Below are 19,126 nucleotides of genomic sequence, written 5' to 3'. Positions count from 1 at the left end.
AATCCCAGACCAGTATACCTGTTCCAGGTTGCCTAGTCAGGGATCAGAAGTAATCCCACCCTATATCCTGCTGTTTATTTACAGTAGTAATGGCCTTCCCCATGCTTACACGCTGTAGCTAATGACTTGCAAAGTGTGTTTCTCACAGCCCAGTGCTCACATTAATGCTACTGCCGACACTGCAGCTAGCTAACTGCTGACGGCCCCACAGGCAACGACAATTTACACACATCTAATGGTTGCCTAAGGAATATGCCCCCCTTTTTCCGGATTGCTATTAAAAAGCAAATTTACTACAGTGTTTAAGATAACACTCAGGCTATATGACGTGTTGAGGTGGGAGAAATGAAAGCTCTCATGTCTAATTCTCTGTGCCTTTTTGTGCTTTTCAAGATGTAATATGTATTGAATTCTCTTTGAACAATGTAGTCAGGACCCTTGTGTGCTTTAACTGGAGGATAAATAGAAAATGGATGGTAATAATCTTTCCTATTATACAACATTGTGGATGCAAGCCTGCTAGTATGTAACCTGCCTTTGTGTTAATACCTCTCTCTCTGTTTCTCTCTCTCTCTCTCTCTCACACACACACACACACACACACACACACACACACAGACGCAAAAGGCGGCAGCTGAATAGAAATGTGAGCAGACCAGTGTGCTAGCTCTCACTGAGGCTAACTGCATTAGCTGAGACCAATATGAGCGTGTGTGAGTGTGTGTGTGCATTGAGTGATGGAATAACAGCGTGACTGAGGGCATATAGGCTAGTTAATGCATTTCTCAAACCCCTTCCTGATTTCAGGCTCTGGAGAAAAAACAACAGCAGCACAATAGAACAGAAACTGTTCTAAGTATGCAGAAAAACTGGTGGGACGGGCGGGGAGAGAAATGTTGGGCAGTGAGATCATCACGGGTATCAACTGTCTCACTGTCTCCCTCCGCCAAGTGGAGCGCACTTTGCCATGGAAACAAGATAACCTATATAACGTGTCGATAAAATATGATTAGGTTCGTGGAAGGACAATGTGCCAGTTTTACCTTGTATGGCTGCTGTTGAAGATACTATTCTACTTTGCTCAGGCATCTCTCATTATACTGTCTGGTAAAAAATCTTCGGCCCATCAAACCATTGTATAATTTCAAAAAAGCATGGCTGTCAATGAGAAAATATCCAGCCCTTTCTAAATTCCTGATTAACATACCTTTTGGAGATATAAGGTTTCTGTCCGACAACAGTATTATGTTAGAGAGCAAGTCTATTCTCTCAAACTGGGACAGTGGATAGGGCACAAACAATGAGAATGGCAAACGATAATAAAATCTGAGGTGCGACCCACATAGAGTAACACCTGAATACACAATGCTGTCTGAAACTAACAGTTTTACAACAGTGCCAAAACATATGCCTATAGTGACAAACGTGTGTAATGTGTGTGCACATACAGTATACACACACACACACCCTTGCCTGTAACAGCCTTCTTGGTGAACACTCATTGTCTCTGTTGGTTTGTGTGGTTCTTTTTAACGAAAAGAGTAAGAAAAGAGTCTGTGAATGGTGTGTGTGTGTGTGTTTGTGTGTGTTTTAACACAACAGCCAGTGTAAAAACCAGAGTGCTAACTAGCACAGTAAAAATAACCTGTTGAGGTGACAGGATCAGAGCAGCGCAAATGATCATGACTCTCAAGCCAGGATCTATGGTGGTTGTGCTCGTTTTACATCTTCCTTTTGGACTCTACTAATCTCTGTATTTGAAGAGTTTATTTCCAGAATGTTACATACATCTTGGAAAAAAAAAAGATCTCAGTTAATTATTCAGCATTTAAAATGTAGTGTATCCAGTCAGCAAAAGTGTCATTTTGACAACTAAGGACTTATGATGCACACTATCCTTTAAGAAGTGAAACCATTCATCTTCAGAATACAGCTGACACTGATACCGGTCACAGAGACACAAATCTGTCATAGGAAGTGTCCAACTTGATAATCCTGACGGCATCTCATCCACGCCCTTTCCTGTAACACTCAAGGGAGGTTTCAATGTAGATTCTCACCCTAAATAGCATCAGGGCCATTTAAATCAGAATATGCATGCTGGTAAAAGCAAAACGCTAACCAGATGTATAAAACAAAGCCCTGTGTCTTTTAGCTAAACATTTCTAGTCAGAGGATAGCTGCCTTTCCCAACTATGGATATAAGAAATGACTGGATACAAGAAAACAGTCTGTTCCCCTTTTTCACCCACATTCAAGCACTCCGATGACAAAGCTGTTATGTTGTCAGATTTGGAAAAGACAGCACTTGTTTTCAAATGGCTGCCAAGATAGTTAGATCGCTCAAATACTGACAGCGATGGCTCAGTTTGTTGTGGATCACAACAGTGAGACAGGACTGGCTTGTGGAAAGCATGTGACTGAGAGTGTGCCCACCAAGACTAGGGCACTTGTTGCAGAATACCAGGGCAACACACAGTGTCTGCGTGTGTGTGTTTATGTGACAACAGGAGAGAATTAAAATTAGATCTGTATTAAGGGACCAACAGATAGAAAGGGAGAGAAAGACAGAAACAGAAAAAGACAGAGACAGAGAGACTTAACACTAGCCTTTCATAGATCATTGACCCTAGTTTTTAACAACCCCAATTCATATGTGAGTACAAGTACAATGTACAAGTTTACAAGGCCAAAACAACCTGCTCCTCTTATTTGTTGAGATTTTTATAAACATAGAAGCCTTGTGTTTCTGAATACAGTGAAACCCTGTTAGGTCAGGCCTCTTTCAAGCCAAGTTAGTTCACTGACCCTGACGTTGTTCATGTTAAATAATGCACTGCTCACTTAACTGCTTAACCTCGTCAACAAGGCCTCATTATATTTGAATGAACTACATGGCTACAGCAGTGACAAAACTGTGATATGGAAGCTCAGCGATCTGCCTCTCTGCTCCATTTACAGAGGCAGGCTCAGGCAACCTTAACGCAGACAGCTAGACACACATGTTAGCAGCAGGTTTATAGTTGTAAAACTCGCATCAGTCTTTATTTTTATTTTATTTGAAATCTGACTTCCATTTCCGTATAAATTGTCAATTTTGAGGTGGTGTTTGTTTGCAGTTTTATTTTTCATAAAAGATGAGTTTTAGTTTGTTTTCCAATGGACTAAAGACTAAACCTAAAAAGACTAAAGATTAAACCTAAAAATGTAATATTTTTAGTGTTGAAAGCAGACATTTTAATTCCTGTTGATGTTCATTGTTGTTTTATTTTATTTAATTTTACTAAAATATTTTTCATGGCTATTCTAACAATTGGTTTTAGTGAACTACTTTATAATAACATTAGAGACCAGCTAGTTGCATGTACTTCCTGTTAGACCAAGACACTGGTTGGAGGAACAAAGGAGAGTCAAGTCCGCTCAGTGTTGCTATTGAACACAGGAGGTCATCCACAGGTAAACCTGTTTTAGCTTACAGACTATCAAGACAAAACAGCCCTCTTTTGATAAGGCCTTGGCCTAGTTTAGACCGGTTGGTTTAGAATTCTGGAGCAATGTTTTACATAACTCTAAATTGAATACGTATCTCACTGTTCATTTTACAAGCTAGGCAGTTAAATGGTTTATTGAGTTTCTGCTTCTAACTGTGAATCACACACAAACTTTTTGAAGCATATGAAGGCGCTCTCATTCCATACTTCTGATCTTTATCAACACAGCGACGATGGGGCAAGACTGTTTCTGCTTTGACCTAGCTGCAATTTCGGATAATGAAAACACCTGGCAGGTATACTAATGGGCTTGTAGGTAACAAAAGATTTATTCCACCTAACTCCAAAAACAGGGCACAGTAGCACTAAGCCTTTTACCCAACATGTGAATGCTATGCCAAGCTGTAGTCTGCATCCAGGCCTTTGGGGTAGCCATCTGTCCCAGCTAGCCACATCTGGTAGAACCCAGGGGAGCAATGGGCTTCGACTTCCTGCTATCCCTCAACAAAGACTCTTCTGTTTCCTCAAATGACTTCCAATACTTGGCTAACATCAACATATTACAACATACACTCATTAATTGCACACAATGAAACAGAAATGCAGAGGCAGCATGAGCAGAGGCACAATCACATGAACTTTGCTGCTGCCACAGCAGAATGAACCTGTAAGAGTTCTTTTCTCTGTAGAATCCAGTCTATTTTTTTTTTCTTTCTGTACTTTGCTGACGACATTCACATCTTTGACTATCTGTCTTATCTGTCTAGAGAAATTAAATTTTCCTGCCACTCAATAACGTTCCATGACAGCAGACATCAAAAGCAACCATGAGACATCAAACACTGATGAAAATCTACCTCCCAATGGGAAATAGGGGGAATAAAACAAAATCTAGGAATAACGTATTACACAATTAATTGTAATCGTAAAGTGCAATTTTATATTAGTCAAGCTGTTGATATAAGATGCAAAAAGTATTTTCATCATCAAAACAAATCATGGTGAGTAAGACTTTTGATTAACATAGGCCTATCTAGCAAAATAATCAGGATTTTTTTTTAGGATTTTAGCAATAACTGTGCACCCCTGGCCAAAGGTAAAGCCAAACGGAAACTCAGTTGAAAGTCTGGACTACTGTAAGGTTTGCAATTGTTAATAATGCTGTACAAAGCAGAAATCGGCAAAAAGCAGTTCAACCAAACTGTAATGTCTATATTATAATCAATAGTGATTCATGAGAGATTGAAATGCAGTTACATCATTGTATTTCAGACTAATCATGTAGCCCATGGTGAAGGCCTGCTTGAATTGCTAAAGGAACGGCTGTAATCCAATCAAAGATAGCTGCACTGCTCCTCACGGCTCAAATTAAAACAGCTGAATTCTCTGATGTTCAGACATCTCTATTTTCGCCAGCTTTTTGGCTCTCAACTTAAATGCTGCCTGTGAACATACTGTAGCTTTGTGAAAACTGCCTCAGTTTCAAATGAGAAACGGTAACTCTGAAGAAATATTTATAGACGGGCTATATTTATACGTGTTCCCACCACCTCTCTCTCCTCTGTCTCTTTCCTCCGTAAACAAGTGATTATTATGACGGTGGTAGCAAGATGAACGGTACTGTCAACAAACAATGGAGACAGTACCTGAAACAGGCCTGTAATCGCTGCTGGCTGGCAGGTTGACACGTTCTCCTGACGCCTCAGTAATGGTCATTATTTCAGTAGTGGCATGGGAGAGGGAGCAGCACCTGTCTGCATGAACACTGATATCTTCTGACACCTGAACCGGTGAGGAGGAATCTCAGTAGAAGCATCGCTTAGTGACGAAACAGAAGGCTTACAAATGTCTTCAACCCTGAATGGTAGCTGTCCTACCCTTATTATAGACATGTCAAACTGATGAAGATAATGTCAACACAGCCAGAGTGGTACAGTTATTTACCAGTGAAAAACATCTTGGCTTTGTACGTATGTGTTGCACTGGCTTGTGCACAATGTGCTTCTGACAAGGCAATGGCTCTTCATCATCACAGTTGTGAAGGGATCTACTGGCAGAAATCCACAAAGACACACCCCAGTGTGGAATTCAGGAAAGATCACACATCCCTAAAAACCCTGGACATTGCTCTGATAAACACTACAGTTTGGAACGCCTCCACAACACATACTCATGTGACAGGACCTAGGTGTAATGATTTTGCATTGCTTTAAATGTCTACCCTCTTTTTTATCAAGTTGGACCAACTTTTATGGAGAAAGACCATCACCTAGTGCATCAAGGATGGCAATCACTTCAGAAGCAAAGCAAATTTCTTAAGGCTCTGTACACAGAAACGTGTGTAAGGGTGTATGGCAAGAAAGATAATTTAACAGTGGGCCTAATAACCTGGAGCACTCAACACCTCTTGATAATTACATAAAAAGCCATGTTGTTAAGTACTGGTTGTAATCCACGTAAGCCCTGTGTCAGGAGCCTGAAAGTAATGATGACATGTTTAAGAGCCATAGACCTAATAATATTAGCATACTACAGACGAGGAACTCAGCTAGGCTTAACCAAGAGTTTCTTATCTTGTCTGTCTGGATCACATTCCAGATTTGAAATGAGAATTACAATGGAAAAATAATGTCCTATTCCTAAGCAACATCTAATAGCCAAGTAAATTAAATGGCCTCATGTGGTAAACTGGAATTACAGAGGATCACTGTGAAAGAGAAGATAAATGTTCAGCCAAGAAAAAGTGTGGTCATGAATGTAAGATAAATGTCGATGAATGTTGAGTTAATTCCAGAAACCTCAGTCCAAGTTATTTTTTGACAATTTCTTTGTCTTATCAGTTTAGAGAAAATATTTCTCCACCATCATCACTGCAACATGGCTTTTTGCCAAACTTTCTACAGCTCAACTGAATACTACGGAAACACCAGACTCAATAGCCTCAGAAAAGGGCTGAAAGGCCAAAGCTATCACTGAGCCTTGACCAAAATTGCAAAATAAATACTCCCAGTTGTATAAAAATAGGCTAGACCCGGCGAGAACTTGGAAGGCCAAGAAATGAGTCAGGGCTATGAACAGGTGTACAGTCAACAGGGGTGTAGGCCAACTCAGAGCATGATAAGCAGCACATGTTCCTTGTCTCACAGTACTAGCTGAACACAACACACTTCATTTGAGTATTGAATTCTTCAGAAAAAACTCTGTAGTGCATAGATAAAAAGTAGTACAACCAACACTTGTTTTACTGTACTGCAAAAACAGCCAACAGTGGCTTCTAAAGCAATTACAAGACATGCTGTATATAGGCTGAACTCAAACCAGTTAGTGTGTGACCAGTGAGTGTGCTTTTCTCGTGTGAAGTCTTAAGATTTTCAACCTACATAAACGTGAGATCCACTGACTTTGACCACTGGTGGTTTCATGTGGTCATGGTTAACAGTCACCACGGATACCGGGGGCTAACCACACGTTTACTTTGAACACAGTTTCACAGAAAGGAAATGAAGGCCTGATCCTCTCAAAATCATTTTGATATGCCACCGGCTGTGCTGCCGAGAGACATAGAAGTGTGACATCTCCCTTCGCTGCACCTGCTGTTCAAAACCTAAGCCTCCTCCAGTCTCTCACAGGTGTTAGAATCTTGTTTTGCTTTTCCTTTCTCTGCCGAAACCTACACCTTCCTCCCTTACTCACCCTTTTTAACATGAGACTTAAGCGCACAAGATGTCACAGAGCAGTGAAAAAAGTCTATCTGTGGCTTTTGTTTGGCAATCTTAACTAGGCCTGGGCCCAAGATGACCACATGATGACACATGGACTATATCCAATCACGCCCCCCCGCCCATTAATCCAACTCACATCAGGTTCTTGCCAATATGTTCAGGCTTTAGAACCTAAATTGAGATTAACCAACCGATTTCAGGACCTTATGAATCTCCAATGTGAATGTATTAGGTATTGTTGAAAAAATATTCTTATGTTTCATTTCAACTTAAATTTCTGTCACATGAATATGGCAAGATTTCTTGGAATTGACCGTTCACATGTTGCCATGTTGATTTCATGTATTCTCATCTAAACAGTATCATCTTTTTAGGTTTAACGTGACCTCTTGGAATGTCACTACCAAAGGATTAAAACTGTAGGATAATTTCAGGAACACAATGCTTCAATGCAGGATAAGAGGACCATGTAATCACATTCCAGGTTGGTGTTTTGGATGTATGTAAACAAGTTTATCAAATTTTATTTTCATTGTTTTCATGACACAACTGTCACAAACCATACATCACCAAACTCATGCTAAATAAAAAATAACTTCAAAATTAGAATAGTGTTGGCCCTTTATGCCTACCTAAATATGCATAATTCAGTGCAGATCTAAAGTCTCTCTTCCCCTTCCACTGCACACTGAGGTAAACAAACAGGAATGTAGTCTATGTTCTATGTAGCCTAGGCTTTACAATGGTCTTTTTCTTTCAGAACTGAAATAAGAAAGATACTGTGGTGAAGCCTAACTTTGGTACACATCATGCTTCAGTCTACACACACTCCACAAGGTCTCCATCATGTTTTATGCAAATCTGAAAGTTGCACCACGATTAGCTGTGGATCATTAACTTGTTAACTTACCTACAGTTACCAAGGTGAGAGGTGATACTGAGAATTAACACACCTGAACTAGGCAAGACTCTCCAACTGGGATATCAATTGCATTTTAGGCGTTTAGCTGGTGCTCCTGTCCACAGCACAATGAGATTACAAAGACAATACTGTAGGACAGCAAGGGTGGAGGCTATAGTGCCTTGGCAATATTCTGGTGATCCTAGAATGATCATGAAAGACATTATTGTGAGGATAAGGAGAAGGGAAATTTAGAGAGCAATTAGGGTTTGTAGATGAGAGGGCAAATGATTCAGTGGGGAGAAGTCATGAGGTACTTCTTGAAAAGATGACTTTTCAGCCTGTGACAGAAGATGGGAAGTGACTGGAGTGGAAAGGTCATTCCACCATTAGAGAGCCAGGATGGAGAAGAGCCGAGGCTGGGTGGAGTGATGACCCAGCTGGCGCAGGGAATTGGGAGAGCCAAGGGACCAGTAGAGCCAGAATGTAAAGCATGGGCTGGGCCATGGCCTGGAGGTATTGGGTTGTGGATCCCTTCACACCCCATAACAGATTTTGTGATCAATAAATCATAATCACATGATTTAGGCCCCATGGATATCATGCCTGTTCCAAAGATTCTAGGTTTGAGTCCTGTCTAGCTCAATATAAGCTTTTTGCAGGGGCAGCCGGGTGGCCTGATGGGTAGAGAGACAGTCCTACATCAAAATGTTGCCACATGACCTGTTGAAACACCCTTGAGCAAGAGATTGAACTCCTACCAGCATACTTGCATGTTTCTCTGGATAAGCGCATCAGCTAAATGCCAAAAAATATATAATTAAAATAACAAAACACATGGAAAACTGTTACACACCGCCTACACGAGATCAATGGGAGGAGATTATCAGGCACACCAACCTAGCACAGCCAGTTACTCGACATTTAAATCTACCTTGAGGTCAATTTGTGCAAAGAAACCTGCAAAACACCTCATTACTATTGACTTTTACCACCAACATTTCAGGGGATAGCCTGGGCCTATATTAGGAGTCTGTTTGAATACACAACAAGTCTCTACTCTCTTTCAAGGTCTTGAATTTAATGGCGTTCCTGAATGGCATTGAGAAGTCACTCACCTAATACCAAGGATATTCAGATATGAGAACCATCTCCAATGGCTTCAAGTCTAGTGCCACTGCAGGTTGTTTTTGATGAAATTATCATTTAGCCTACGCATACGTCTTATATTCTCAAACATATTACACAACAGCGTCACTGGTAAATTGATGGCAAACTTATATTTTACAGTTATCATATGCATTTGATATCTATAATGACTCACTGAATAATCTGTAATCTGGAAGGCTGTCTGACTGTGTTAATCCAGGTAAGAAATCTCACTTGATATGGACAAGCATGTCCTTGGGTTTTTTGGGGGGTACTTGAGTACCTATTGTACATTGATGTTTGTGGATTGTTGCCTTGATCTTCATTATCCAGAGCTATGTTTGCTGCCTCCCTCCTCTCCCTCTGGTCTTTGCCCTCAGTAAGGTCATTTGTAGCTCAGGAAACGGATCAATAATGAGTTCAAATTTACTGGCAAAGTGCTTACCTCGTATCCTCAGTGCCATTCAGTCCAGCCTGGGACTTGCATCTGCCTTTGGCAACGTACTGCAGAGTCAAGTTTCACATGTCCATAGTGCTCAGGGGTTTTCTGAGAAGAACATACAGAAAATGCAAATTCATTGAAGTCACGAAAACACAAACATTAAGAATGTGACCATGTAAATTTAACAGTAACGTATTTGTTTGTGGCTAGCTCAGAGGATTGGTTGCCTATAACGAAGTTGTGTACTTCATTGTGGTAACTTAACCAAGTAACAATATATTAAAAATCTATTTCATTAATGTAAGGTGTTAAGGTTGTTAAGGTGTTAATGTTAACTTATCTGTGGTCTGAAGGAAGACCTGTCTATCTTTGGTAATGTAAACAGTATTAACGTTAGGCAAACCAGCCTATCTTGTGATGCAGGAAAGATAACAAGGGAGGTAATAACGTTAACTGACATCTTGTACTACACTTTTCTGCCCTCATTTGTTCAAATCTTACTTCATATTACATAGCAATGGTTGATACAAAAAGGCAACAAAGAACTGAAACACAAGTCTCTTTAAAAGACCGTGCTGTTCGAGCTGATATCACCAAACTCACAGATCCTCGGCTGTTTAAAAAAAGAGAGAAAGCCTACCGTGTCCGAGGAACTTCATTATTGGTAGACCGAACAGGATTGAACGTCCGGTAAATGAAGACGGTTTATGGACAATACGGTAACGTAACGTTGTGTTATCAGTTCCACGTACGAAGTTGTTTCAACTGCCCGTTTTCTCGCTCAGCCTGTTGACAACTGACTAACTGGATTCACAGTTCCTGAAAGAAAAAAAAACGTTGGAGTCTCCCAAGGCCAAAGTAATCGAAACCGATCAGTGGGATAAGTGACTCGCCGTGCGGTCGAGCTTTGACGATCGATTTATCATTAGGATTGCGTAGTAGGCCTAGAGCAGATGGGGCAGATGTGAGAAGGTAAAGTGTAAAAATGTAAATAAGACATTACAGTCTTCGCCATGTTTTCGTTGCTAATCGATGCAAGTTAAAGGAAAAGTTAGACAAAAGTCAGTTGGGTCTCAAAACCTTAGTGAGGCATGAACCCTACCTCTATAGTGTTAATGGTAAACTGCAATAGGATGCCTTTTTGACAAACCAACCAACAAAAACTAGAAGAGGGTGTTTTTTCCGTAATTATCAATGTGGCTAATATTCAAAGTGTTGCATACCATGACATGACCACGACTAATTTGTCGTAATCCCACTTGATTAAACTGAGGTCACATGTGTTTTTTTTCTGGATAGAAATTGGACATGTACAATAAAACATTGATGAGACCAAATACGTGTTTTGCTGTACAAAAACATTCATTGTATTCTTCATTTGAAGTCCAATCCTGTGATCTGAATAGAGTTGCATGGTAATGAAAGTGTTGCCATCTAGTGTAAATGAATGGTAACTGTTAAACTCCATGAATTTGTGTCCAACACGCTCTACCTTACTTTCAATAATTAAGTGTATAATCTGAAACATATAAAATGAGATTAAAAATGATCATGAATTTGCAGTGAGAAGACTACAACATTTTCTTCATTGCTCTTCACCTCTTGTATCATAGTTTGCATTCTGAAGTACGTCCACAATCAACAGTTGATATTCTCAACATCAATGATGAATCCATTGTACTTGGGACTATCACTACTGTACATATACCATATTACCGTGGTAGCCTATATGCTTATGGCCACAAAGGATGCTGTTTCTTATTGTTCAATACAGTTGCCACCTAAACTAGGTCTGGAGGTTGTGTGTGGTGACATGTGCACTGCACCATAAATGTCAGTTGTAAAATTTTCACACGTCATTGAAAAATAAATCCCTCTTGTAAAACACCACTCGTCATAAATGCAATATACTGCAATCATGCGGATCAATTTAACACCATACAATTTATAGGCTATTATTTTGGTATTTAAAAATCTGATTGTGTCAGCATTTTGAATTTTTTTACACATCAATGATTTATACCAAAAACAGCCATTCAATTCACCTTTTACATACTTGGCAAAGACATGATTTTCCCACTAACATTTCAGGACTGCACAGGGTGGATTTGAACTTTACATGCGTTGAACTTGATTGCGTCAGCTCACGCATGACTCCTGTCACACAGTAGTTTAATAGAGAAGGCAAGGTCCACTGTATAGGCTAACAGTGTAATACTGGCGATCACCGTTTCCATGACAACCAGCTGTGTCTCCCCAATGTGAGTGAAGTTATGTTCAGGTTTCTTAAGTTGCATTACCTTGGTAAAACAAATCACCGTGGCAACCATGTAGAGCAACACCCCAAACAGACTGAAGCCAGCCAAAAGTTTGTCAAAGGGTAGGAGACATCGCCCGGCACAGTCGCCTAATATCACCACGACTGTGCCGAGGGACATGAGGACACAGAGGATGTATGACGCCCCTGACACCCACAGTTTCCAGCCCTGTACTCCACTGGGCTGTCCTCCGTCTTCTCCCGCTGAGAATCCATGGACCGCCTCCACAAGCAGGGGAATCATCTGACAGCCTCCCCACAGCTGGAGTATCTTGAGGAGGCCGGGCATGCTGCCCATGTAGCCCCGCTGCTCTTGGGCCTGCGTGCGGATCACGTAGGACTCAGAGGCATAGGCCAGGAAGGTGAGGCACGAGGCCACTGCGGCAGCCACGGGGCGCGGCGAGACCTGGCTGAGATCCATGACGAGCCAAGGGAAAACCACAGAAGCACTGAGACACATCAGTGCGCCTAAGGCCGCTACTGTCACGATCAGGTTCTTCCAGGATATGGGGATGAGGCTGTGGAACTGGATGACGTTGAGAACGTGGATCAGGAGGGTGAGGATGAAGAAGAAGCACCACGTGAACATGCAGGAGACCCTGAAGGTGCCGAGATGGTGGTGGTGGGGAAATGGCGTCCCGTGTAACTCGGAGGTTTCCAGGGAGGCCACCAGGCTGAAAGTGAGGCAGCCAGATAAGAGAGCCCATGTCCGCACCAGGAAAAGGGGACTGGCAAAGTCTCTGGCCTCTAGCACAATCACAGGCATTGTCACAACGTTGAATCTGAGTGATCCAATACCCAAGAGAGACAAGATTTGCTTAGGTCGCCTACCAGCTGTCTCAGTTCCTCTAATTCATCAGAAAAATGTAAAGAAAATCCTCCAAAAAACAAACAAAGAAAAATTCATCCAACAGCAATAGCGTCACTCAAATATACCTCTAATATTGAGCTGAGTCCAGGCAACACCCCAGGCTTTCATGAAAAAAAAAATCACATACTAACTGATGTCTCTCTCTATACTTATCACCTATGCGTCATCCTTTTCAAATACAAGCCTGAGTCAAAATCGTACCTCTTGTAATGTTTTGCAGCACTGTCGCTGTCAGAACAGGCCTCGCCCACTTCCTTTTTGAGGTTGCAGCAGTGCACTTTCAGTCTCAGTGTGGAGGTAGGTGCAGGTGACCACAATAAAAAAGCAAGTGCAAACAGCCTTATCTTCCTCCCACCCTCAATTCTCATGAAATGTTGTTCCCTTTTTCTTGGGTACCAGCAATAGGCTAATATGGTAACAAGTTCCTGTACAGCCATTACACCTCCCCCAATTCCCGTTCCCTTTGACCTCACTGATGGAGTCATAAAATATGGCCACAGGGATTTCTCTGAATAGTTGTTTACATGCTGTTTGAAGCTGTCTGTGGAGGATTTGTATGAGGGCAAGATCTGTTGACATGCTGAATGTGGTAGATCATCTGATTGAAGCATTGTTTAGAGGAGCTGGTTGTGGAGCATGGATCTGCTCGGCCCTCGGGGGAGACGGATCTGATTCTGTGAAGAACATCTCACCTCCCTTTTCAATTGACAACACTTGGAAATGTGTTTGAAATGCCTGCATGGAAATGAGTGCATCTGTCTGTGTGTGTGGGTGCCAACAGCAAGCTGTAAATCTTTCATTGTTCATTGTCTGAATGTATGTGCATTGAAGCACATGCCTATGGATGCATCTGTGTCTTTGAGTTTGTATCTGTGCATACGTGGGTATGCGCCTACAGACGGACTTGAAACCTTTCATGTATATAGGATCAATGTGTGTGTGTTTATGTTTGTGTGTGTGCGTGTTTTCAGAGTGCATATGCATGTATGTTCCCAATGTGTATGTGCGTGTTTACACAAGCACAAAGAGCCCTCTGAAGATCCCACACAATCACTTTGCCTCCCTGTATCGGCTCACCTGCTCTCTGTGTTATAAATAGATGCTGGATACATCAATTCCCCCGTGTCACACAGCTCAAGTTCAAAAACTCCTGTTTTGACAGAAGGGAGAAGACACACTCCACAAAGACAGACGATAGCTGATAAACAATGGTAACCTGCCAATGCAGAAACATGACAGTGGTGTGTGTGTCGGGGTTATGCATTCATTTCATGTCAAATGGTTAATAAAACTTAAATTATAACCTCATCAGGTCAACAGCATTAGGGTTCAGCTGGGTAGTCAACAGATACTTCCAGTCGTCTGATTTCCACAATAAGTATGTTATTGATTTGACCAATTTTTATTTCTTTAAAATGACTCCAACAGTATTATATATTAATAAGTAGCAATGATTTAATAATTCTTGCACAGAGAGACATCCTGAGTTTCTGACTCAAAAGAGTGAAGACTTGCCCACTGACACGTCAGAGACTGTTCCTGTGTTTGGTTTCTAGTCACTTCTGCACGATGGGAAACAGTGCCTCTCTGTGGTGGAAAAGCAGACTACAACTTTTCTGGAGGGCCCAGACTATTGTACAATATAGACAAAGGGGAGGATGCCACAACTAGGCTGTGAGCAACAGCAGAAGGTGAACTATTAAACATCTTCATATTATGAGCATTGATGCAGTGGAGAGTAAACACACCAAAAACTCACTTTACCCTCGTTTTTATTTTCAGAATAGAGTTTATCCACCTTTTTAGGCTGACAGAAATCTTTATGATGTAAATTAACAGTACACATATGAAGTAGCAATAAACTGATGTAAGTTATGTGAGCATATTGTCATTTAACTTCAACTGAAGGATCACAGAATGTTCTATCACCCTCTGTCTTGTGAAACCCTTTCAAAACCGACTGGATGAACTCAGAAATAAAGGGGCAGTCAAGCTGAAAACTAGGCTGCTTTTCTTAGTTCCTGAAAAGTTGACATTTTGGAGATTCAAGGTTTTCACCCGACAACAGCGATGTTAGATGAAGTGCATTTCAAAGGGTGTAAACAAAAGTTTATGTTTTCCTGAAAATATAATTGATTTTTGTTTATATTGGAAGTTGTTTGTCTTATGATGATCACAGACAGGAGGTTGCATTTTACCTGTCTTTTTATTTACCACTACATTATTGATTATTAGTGAAATAATTATGGTGACATTTATACAAGCCTGTTTTATGGGCTTATTAACAGCGTAGTGAATGTATATAGAGACATAAGCATTCACAGCTAAAAACACCCACAGTATCACACTGCCGCCTGATACAAACAGAAAAGACAATCACTAAAACTTAGATTAAATTCTCATCCAAAAATGTATGTTGCATTTACTTTGGTAGATACACACCTAAATGGCATACCCAATGTATTTTTTTTAGCTTTTTAAAAACTTCCATAACCAAATAGTTCCATAGAGAATAAACAACTCAGCCAAGAAGCAGCATCATGACAATCAGAAAAGTAGCAGGTACAACAGGCAACAATATACTGTATATGGGAAAATATATATATATATATATATTCAATTACATACGTGCAAAGTCCAAACCATAGACAGCATTATTGAGCTTCTCATGATCCTCCATAATAATCTTTAATCAGCAGACAACAGACCAAGAGACAATTTCTTCCAGTTTTAAATAATTATGCACTGAGTAATTCCCACCTGTTTTTCATGGAATATAAGAACACAAATAAAAAGGAAGCAGATTGGCCTTGTCTATAAAAGTGTACCAATAAAAAGATCTTTAATGACGCATGAAGCTTTGCAGTCATTTATTTTCTGGGGCAGCTGCTATATCACTTATGAACTTCATAGGTTGTCTTATTGTTTAATCTCTATGGAACTATTTGGTTATGAAATCCCATATGTATGTCGCTTTGGATAAAAGCGTCTGCCAAATGGGAAATTGTAATTGTAATTCTTATTATTCTGTGTTGCTTGCTGAAGCCTGATTGGTTAGGTGGGTGGGGTTGATAGAACAGGTTTGACTATAACATATATAGTCAAATGTATGTATATATGAGCTGCATAAGGACTATTTTCAGTGTAGCTTAACTATCATCATCAATCTACTGCAAAATTAAGCTTCCTAATTAAATTAATATTTCAAATAGATGAGACTGACCACATGAGACACAGTGTGAAACATCTCAGACGAACAAAAAAGAACAGCGTCCAACAGGGAAGAGAGAGATGCTTTTATGGAGCATCTTTCAAACAGTGAAAGAAAGAAAAGTATATTCAGTCTAATAATTCTGCTGGAAGGTTACAGCTGCATTTAAATCAACGTGAAGCAAATTAACAGTTTTCACGTCATATGTTGAGACTGTTCCACAATTTTTCATCATAGTTCATTATTTCACACACTGTTCAATATCTTAACCTAAAGATCATCGTATAATGTTTTAATTCGCGCTGCATCTACTAGCCTGCAGCACTGACAGACAGCAGAGTTTCATTAAGTGACATATGAGGTCCTGCCTGCATCTCTTGAGATCATTATTATTGTTTTCAATCCACCATTACTCCTTCCACTTTTCAAACAGTGTGTCAAAGTGCTTTCATCAAGTGTGTGATTTATTGAACCACCAGGTGTAGGCTACTGTATATCAGGAGTGGACCACCTCTGAAAACAAGTCCTTTCAGGCTATGAATATTTTACATTTTAGTTTGCTTGCTCTCATCAGACATGCAGAACTTCATCATGGGACCAGCACCCCTACTACTGCACATCTGCTATCTGTGAATTGGTCTTGCTATCTAATGCTATTAATGTTTTTGGTTGCAACAAGTTTGCACAGTCACAGACAGCCACAGCATCACAGCGCTGCCTGATCTTCAATAAAACGCTTTGCTTTTTGGTCAAGAAATGGAGTGTAGCTGGCAGTTGTAAGGGTGAGGTGTGAGGTGCTGGTGTCAGTCTGGCTCTGTGCTTCTCACTTCTTTTTAATGAATACTCTATATTCACTGCAAAACACACAGTTAAAAATTTTTTCAATCATCAGAATGTAAACTGCTCTGAGTCGTTTGAATAAAAGAAAGCTGGATCAATAGGTTGTAGATTCCCTGTGTACAATGGTGCTTCTCTCAGGTGCTGGTCCTGGTTAGAGCAGGAATAATTATCCATATCATGATGAACTTCTTCTGCAGCACACTGAAAGGTTTCAAACCTGCTGCATAGCTTTCATTTCTTTAGTATCTCCATATATATATGTATATATATATATATATATATATAAGAAACTACATCTCACTTCAGCCGTACTTCTATCAGGTGCTGGTTTGAGGAAGAATAATTATCCATAGACTGATGACTTTGATGGCATATACTGTATACTACAGCTGTAATGTGTTTCTGAGGGTGCAGTGCAGGTCATTAGGGAAAGTAGTACCAGCAGATTCAAGGAGAGACATTGTAGAGACAAACACGACAACAGCATTTATCAGTAGTGTAAAAAGTACTAGAATGTCCTATTTTACTTAAGTAGAAGTAAATGTACGGGTGTAAAAATCGACTTAAGTATCAGGAAAAGTAGCTCATTTAAAATGTCCTCACTGTAAAAGTTACTGACTTACTTTTTTAGAAAAGAGACCGATGTTAGATGTGATCTTCATGCAATTCCATTGGCATTTGTCAATTTACGATTGTCCAGTTTCTGATGCTTATGGAGACCCACAAAATTTGTACTCTCTAATGGATGTGATTTAAAATGTAGTGAAGTACAGTAGCCTACTTCTTACTACTAAAAACGTATTTCAGTAGAAGGTAAATAACTGAAAAAATACTCCAAAAAGTACAAGTACACAAAAAAGCTACTCACTTACAGTAACGTGAGTAAATGTAATTAGCTACTATCTTCCACCCTTGGTATTTATACAATCTGAACCCATGCTTATTAAGATTCAGAGAGTGACTTTCAAGTAGTCTTAACCTTCTGGCACTCATTGTATTGTGTACATGTTTATCTAACCCTCTTTGCCTATGTTCTTTATAATATTCTTTCATTTCTTTTCTGTACCCTATTACTTTTTTATTTCAATTTCCCCATCTCTCTCTCCCAATCTCTCATCTTATTAGGGTGTGAGGGAAGTAAAAAAGTGTGAAAGCAGTCATTATATACAGTATAAAACTAATGAGAACATCTATTAGATTACAGAAACAAACAAGACTCCACCTCCCACACATCAAGTCAGACAATCTGAGAGACTGAACAAAAGTTTGTTACAGTGGAGGTAAGACACCCGAGTCCGTCTCTGATCAAAGTGCTTTGTATTGAATAATATTTCACATCAAATTAATCTTGTTCAAAATTGTTGGAAGGGAAGTCAATAGCTCAATATCATAAATTTTGTGTTGAAGTTGTATATTTAAAGAATGCATTGTATAACAATAATATCACTGTTCATTGTTTCATAGGGATGGCAAGGCTGTGGCAGCTCATGCTCCTGTGCTGTGCATGGAGTCTGCTCTGTCTGCCATCCAGTGAGACAGAAGAAAGCCCCATCAGTACCCCGCAAGAGTGTGAGGGTGCTGACTTTGTCCCCGGTCACAATGTGGGAGGACAAGGCTTCGACATCGTCACGATGGAGCGGAAAGGCGCCCAGGTCATCGACACTGAAACATGAATCATGGCCCTTGCACGCTGCACAGAAACACCTACATGAAGGGGGAAGAGCAGAAGGTTCCAGTGACTGTGGTGGACTGGACAGCCCCCCCCCCCCCCTTTGCCGCAGGATACATTTTAAATCACATCCATTAGAGAGTACAAATTTTCCTCTCCCTAAGGATTACATCAGAGACTGGCCAGTCGTACATTGGCCAAATGTGGAGCCAGTGAATGGTCAGTCAGCCGAGACGAGAAGAGTAAAAAGTGCCATTACTTAATTTTGCAAATTTCAACCAATTTAAAGAATCTACTTTTACTTTCAGAATGACATGGAAAAGATTACAACTAAGAATATTGTCTTTTGTAAATAGTAACTCAAATGAGCAACTTTTTACTTTTACTTAAGTAGATTTTTACACCAGCAATTTTACTTATACTTAAGTAAACTACTAAAATTTCAGAAAAGATACAATATTTTTACTTAAGTAGGATGTTTTGGTACTTTTTCCACCCCTGGAAATAACTTTT

At 40.2% G+C, this 19,126-nt stretch overlaps 2 protein-coding genes across 2 annotated transcripts in view; both read right to left on the bottom strand.

Annotated features, from left to right (window-relative positions):
* LOC139644500 (testis-expressed protein 2-like) overlaps positions 1–10,789 on the bottom strand; it is a 39,485-nt gene extending 28,696 nt beyond the window's left edge. Inside the window, exons 1-2 of the mRNA XM_071519869.1 lie at positions 10,346–10,789; positions 9,709–9,810 (exon numbers count right to left, since the gene is read on the bottom strand). The gene's annotated coding sequence lies outside the window, so the exon portion shown is untranslated. The remainder of the gene's footprint in view (positions 1–9,708; positions 9,811–10,345) is intronic.
* A 97-nt stretch (positions 10,790–10,886) lies between these two features.
* Positions 10,887–13,050, bottom strand: LOC139644503 (myeloid-associated differentiation marker homolog). Its single transcript, XM_071519874.1, has one exon. It carries the CDS (start codon positions 12,786–12,788, stop codon positions 11,850–11,852), a length of 939 nt encoding a protein of 312 aa, XP_071375975.1. The 5' UTR covers positions 12,789–13,050; the 3' UTR covers positions 10,887–11,849.
* Between the last annotated feature and the right edge of the window lie 6,076 nt (positions 13,051–19,126).

Source organism: Centroberyx affinis, unplaced genomic scaffold (genome assembly GCF_046629955.1).
Source record: "Centroberyx affinis isolate AG114_WGS23_722 - 3 ecotype Tasmania unplaced genomic scaffold, CSIRO-AGI_Caff_v1 ptg000746l_1, whole genome shotgun sequence".
NCBI lineage: Eukaryota > Metazoa > Chordata > Actinopteri > Beryciformes > Berycidae > Centroberyx > Centroberyx affinis.
This window is presented reverse-complemented; position numbering and strand designations above follow the sequence as displayed.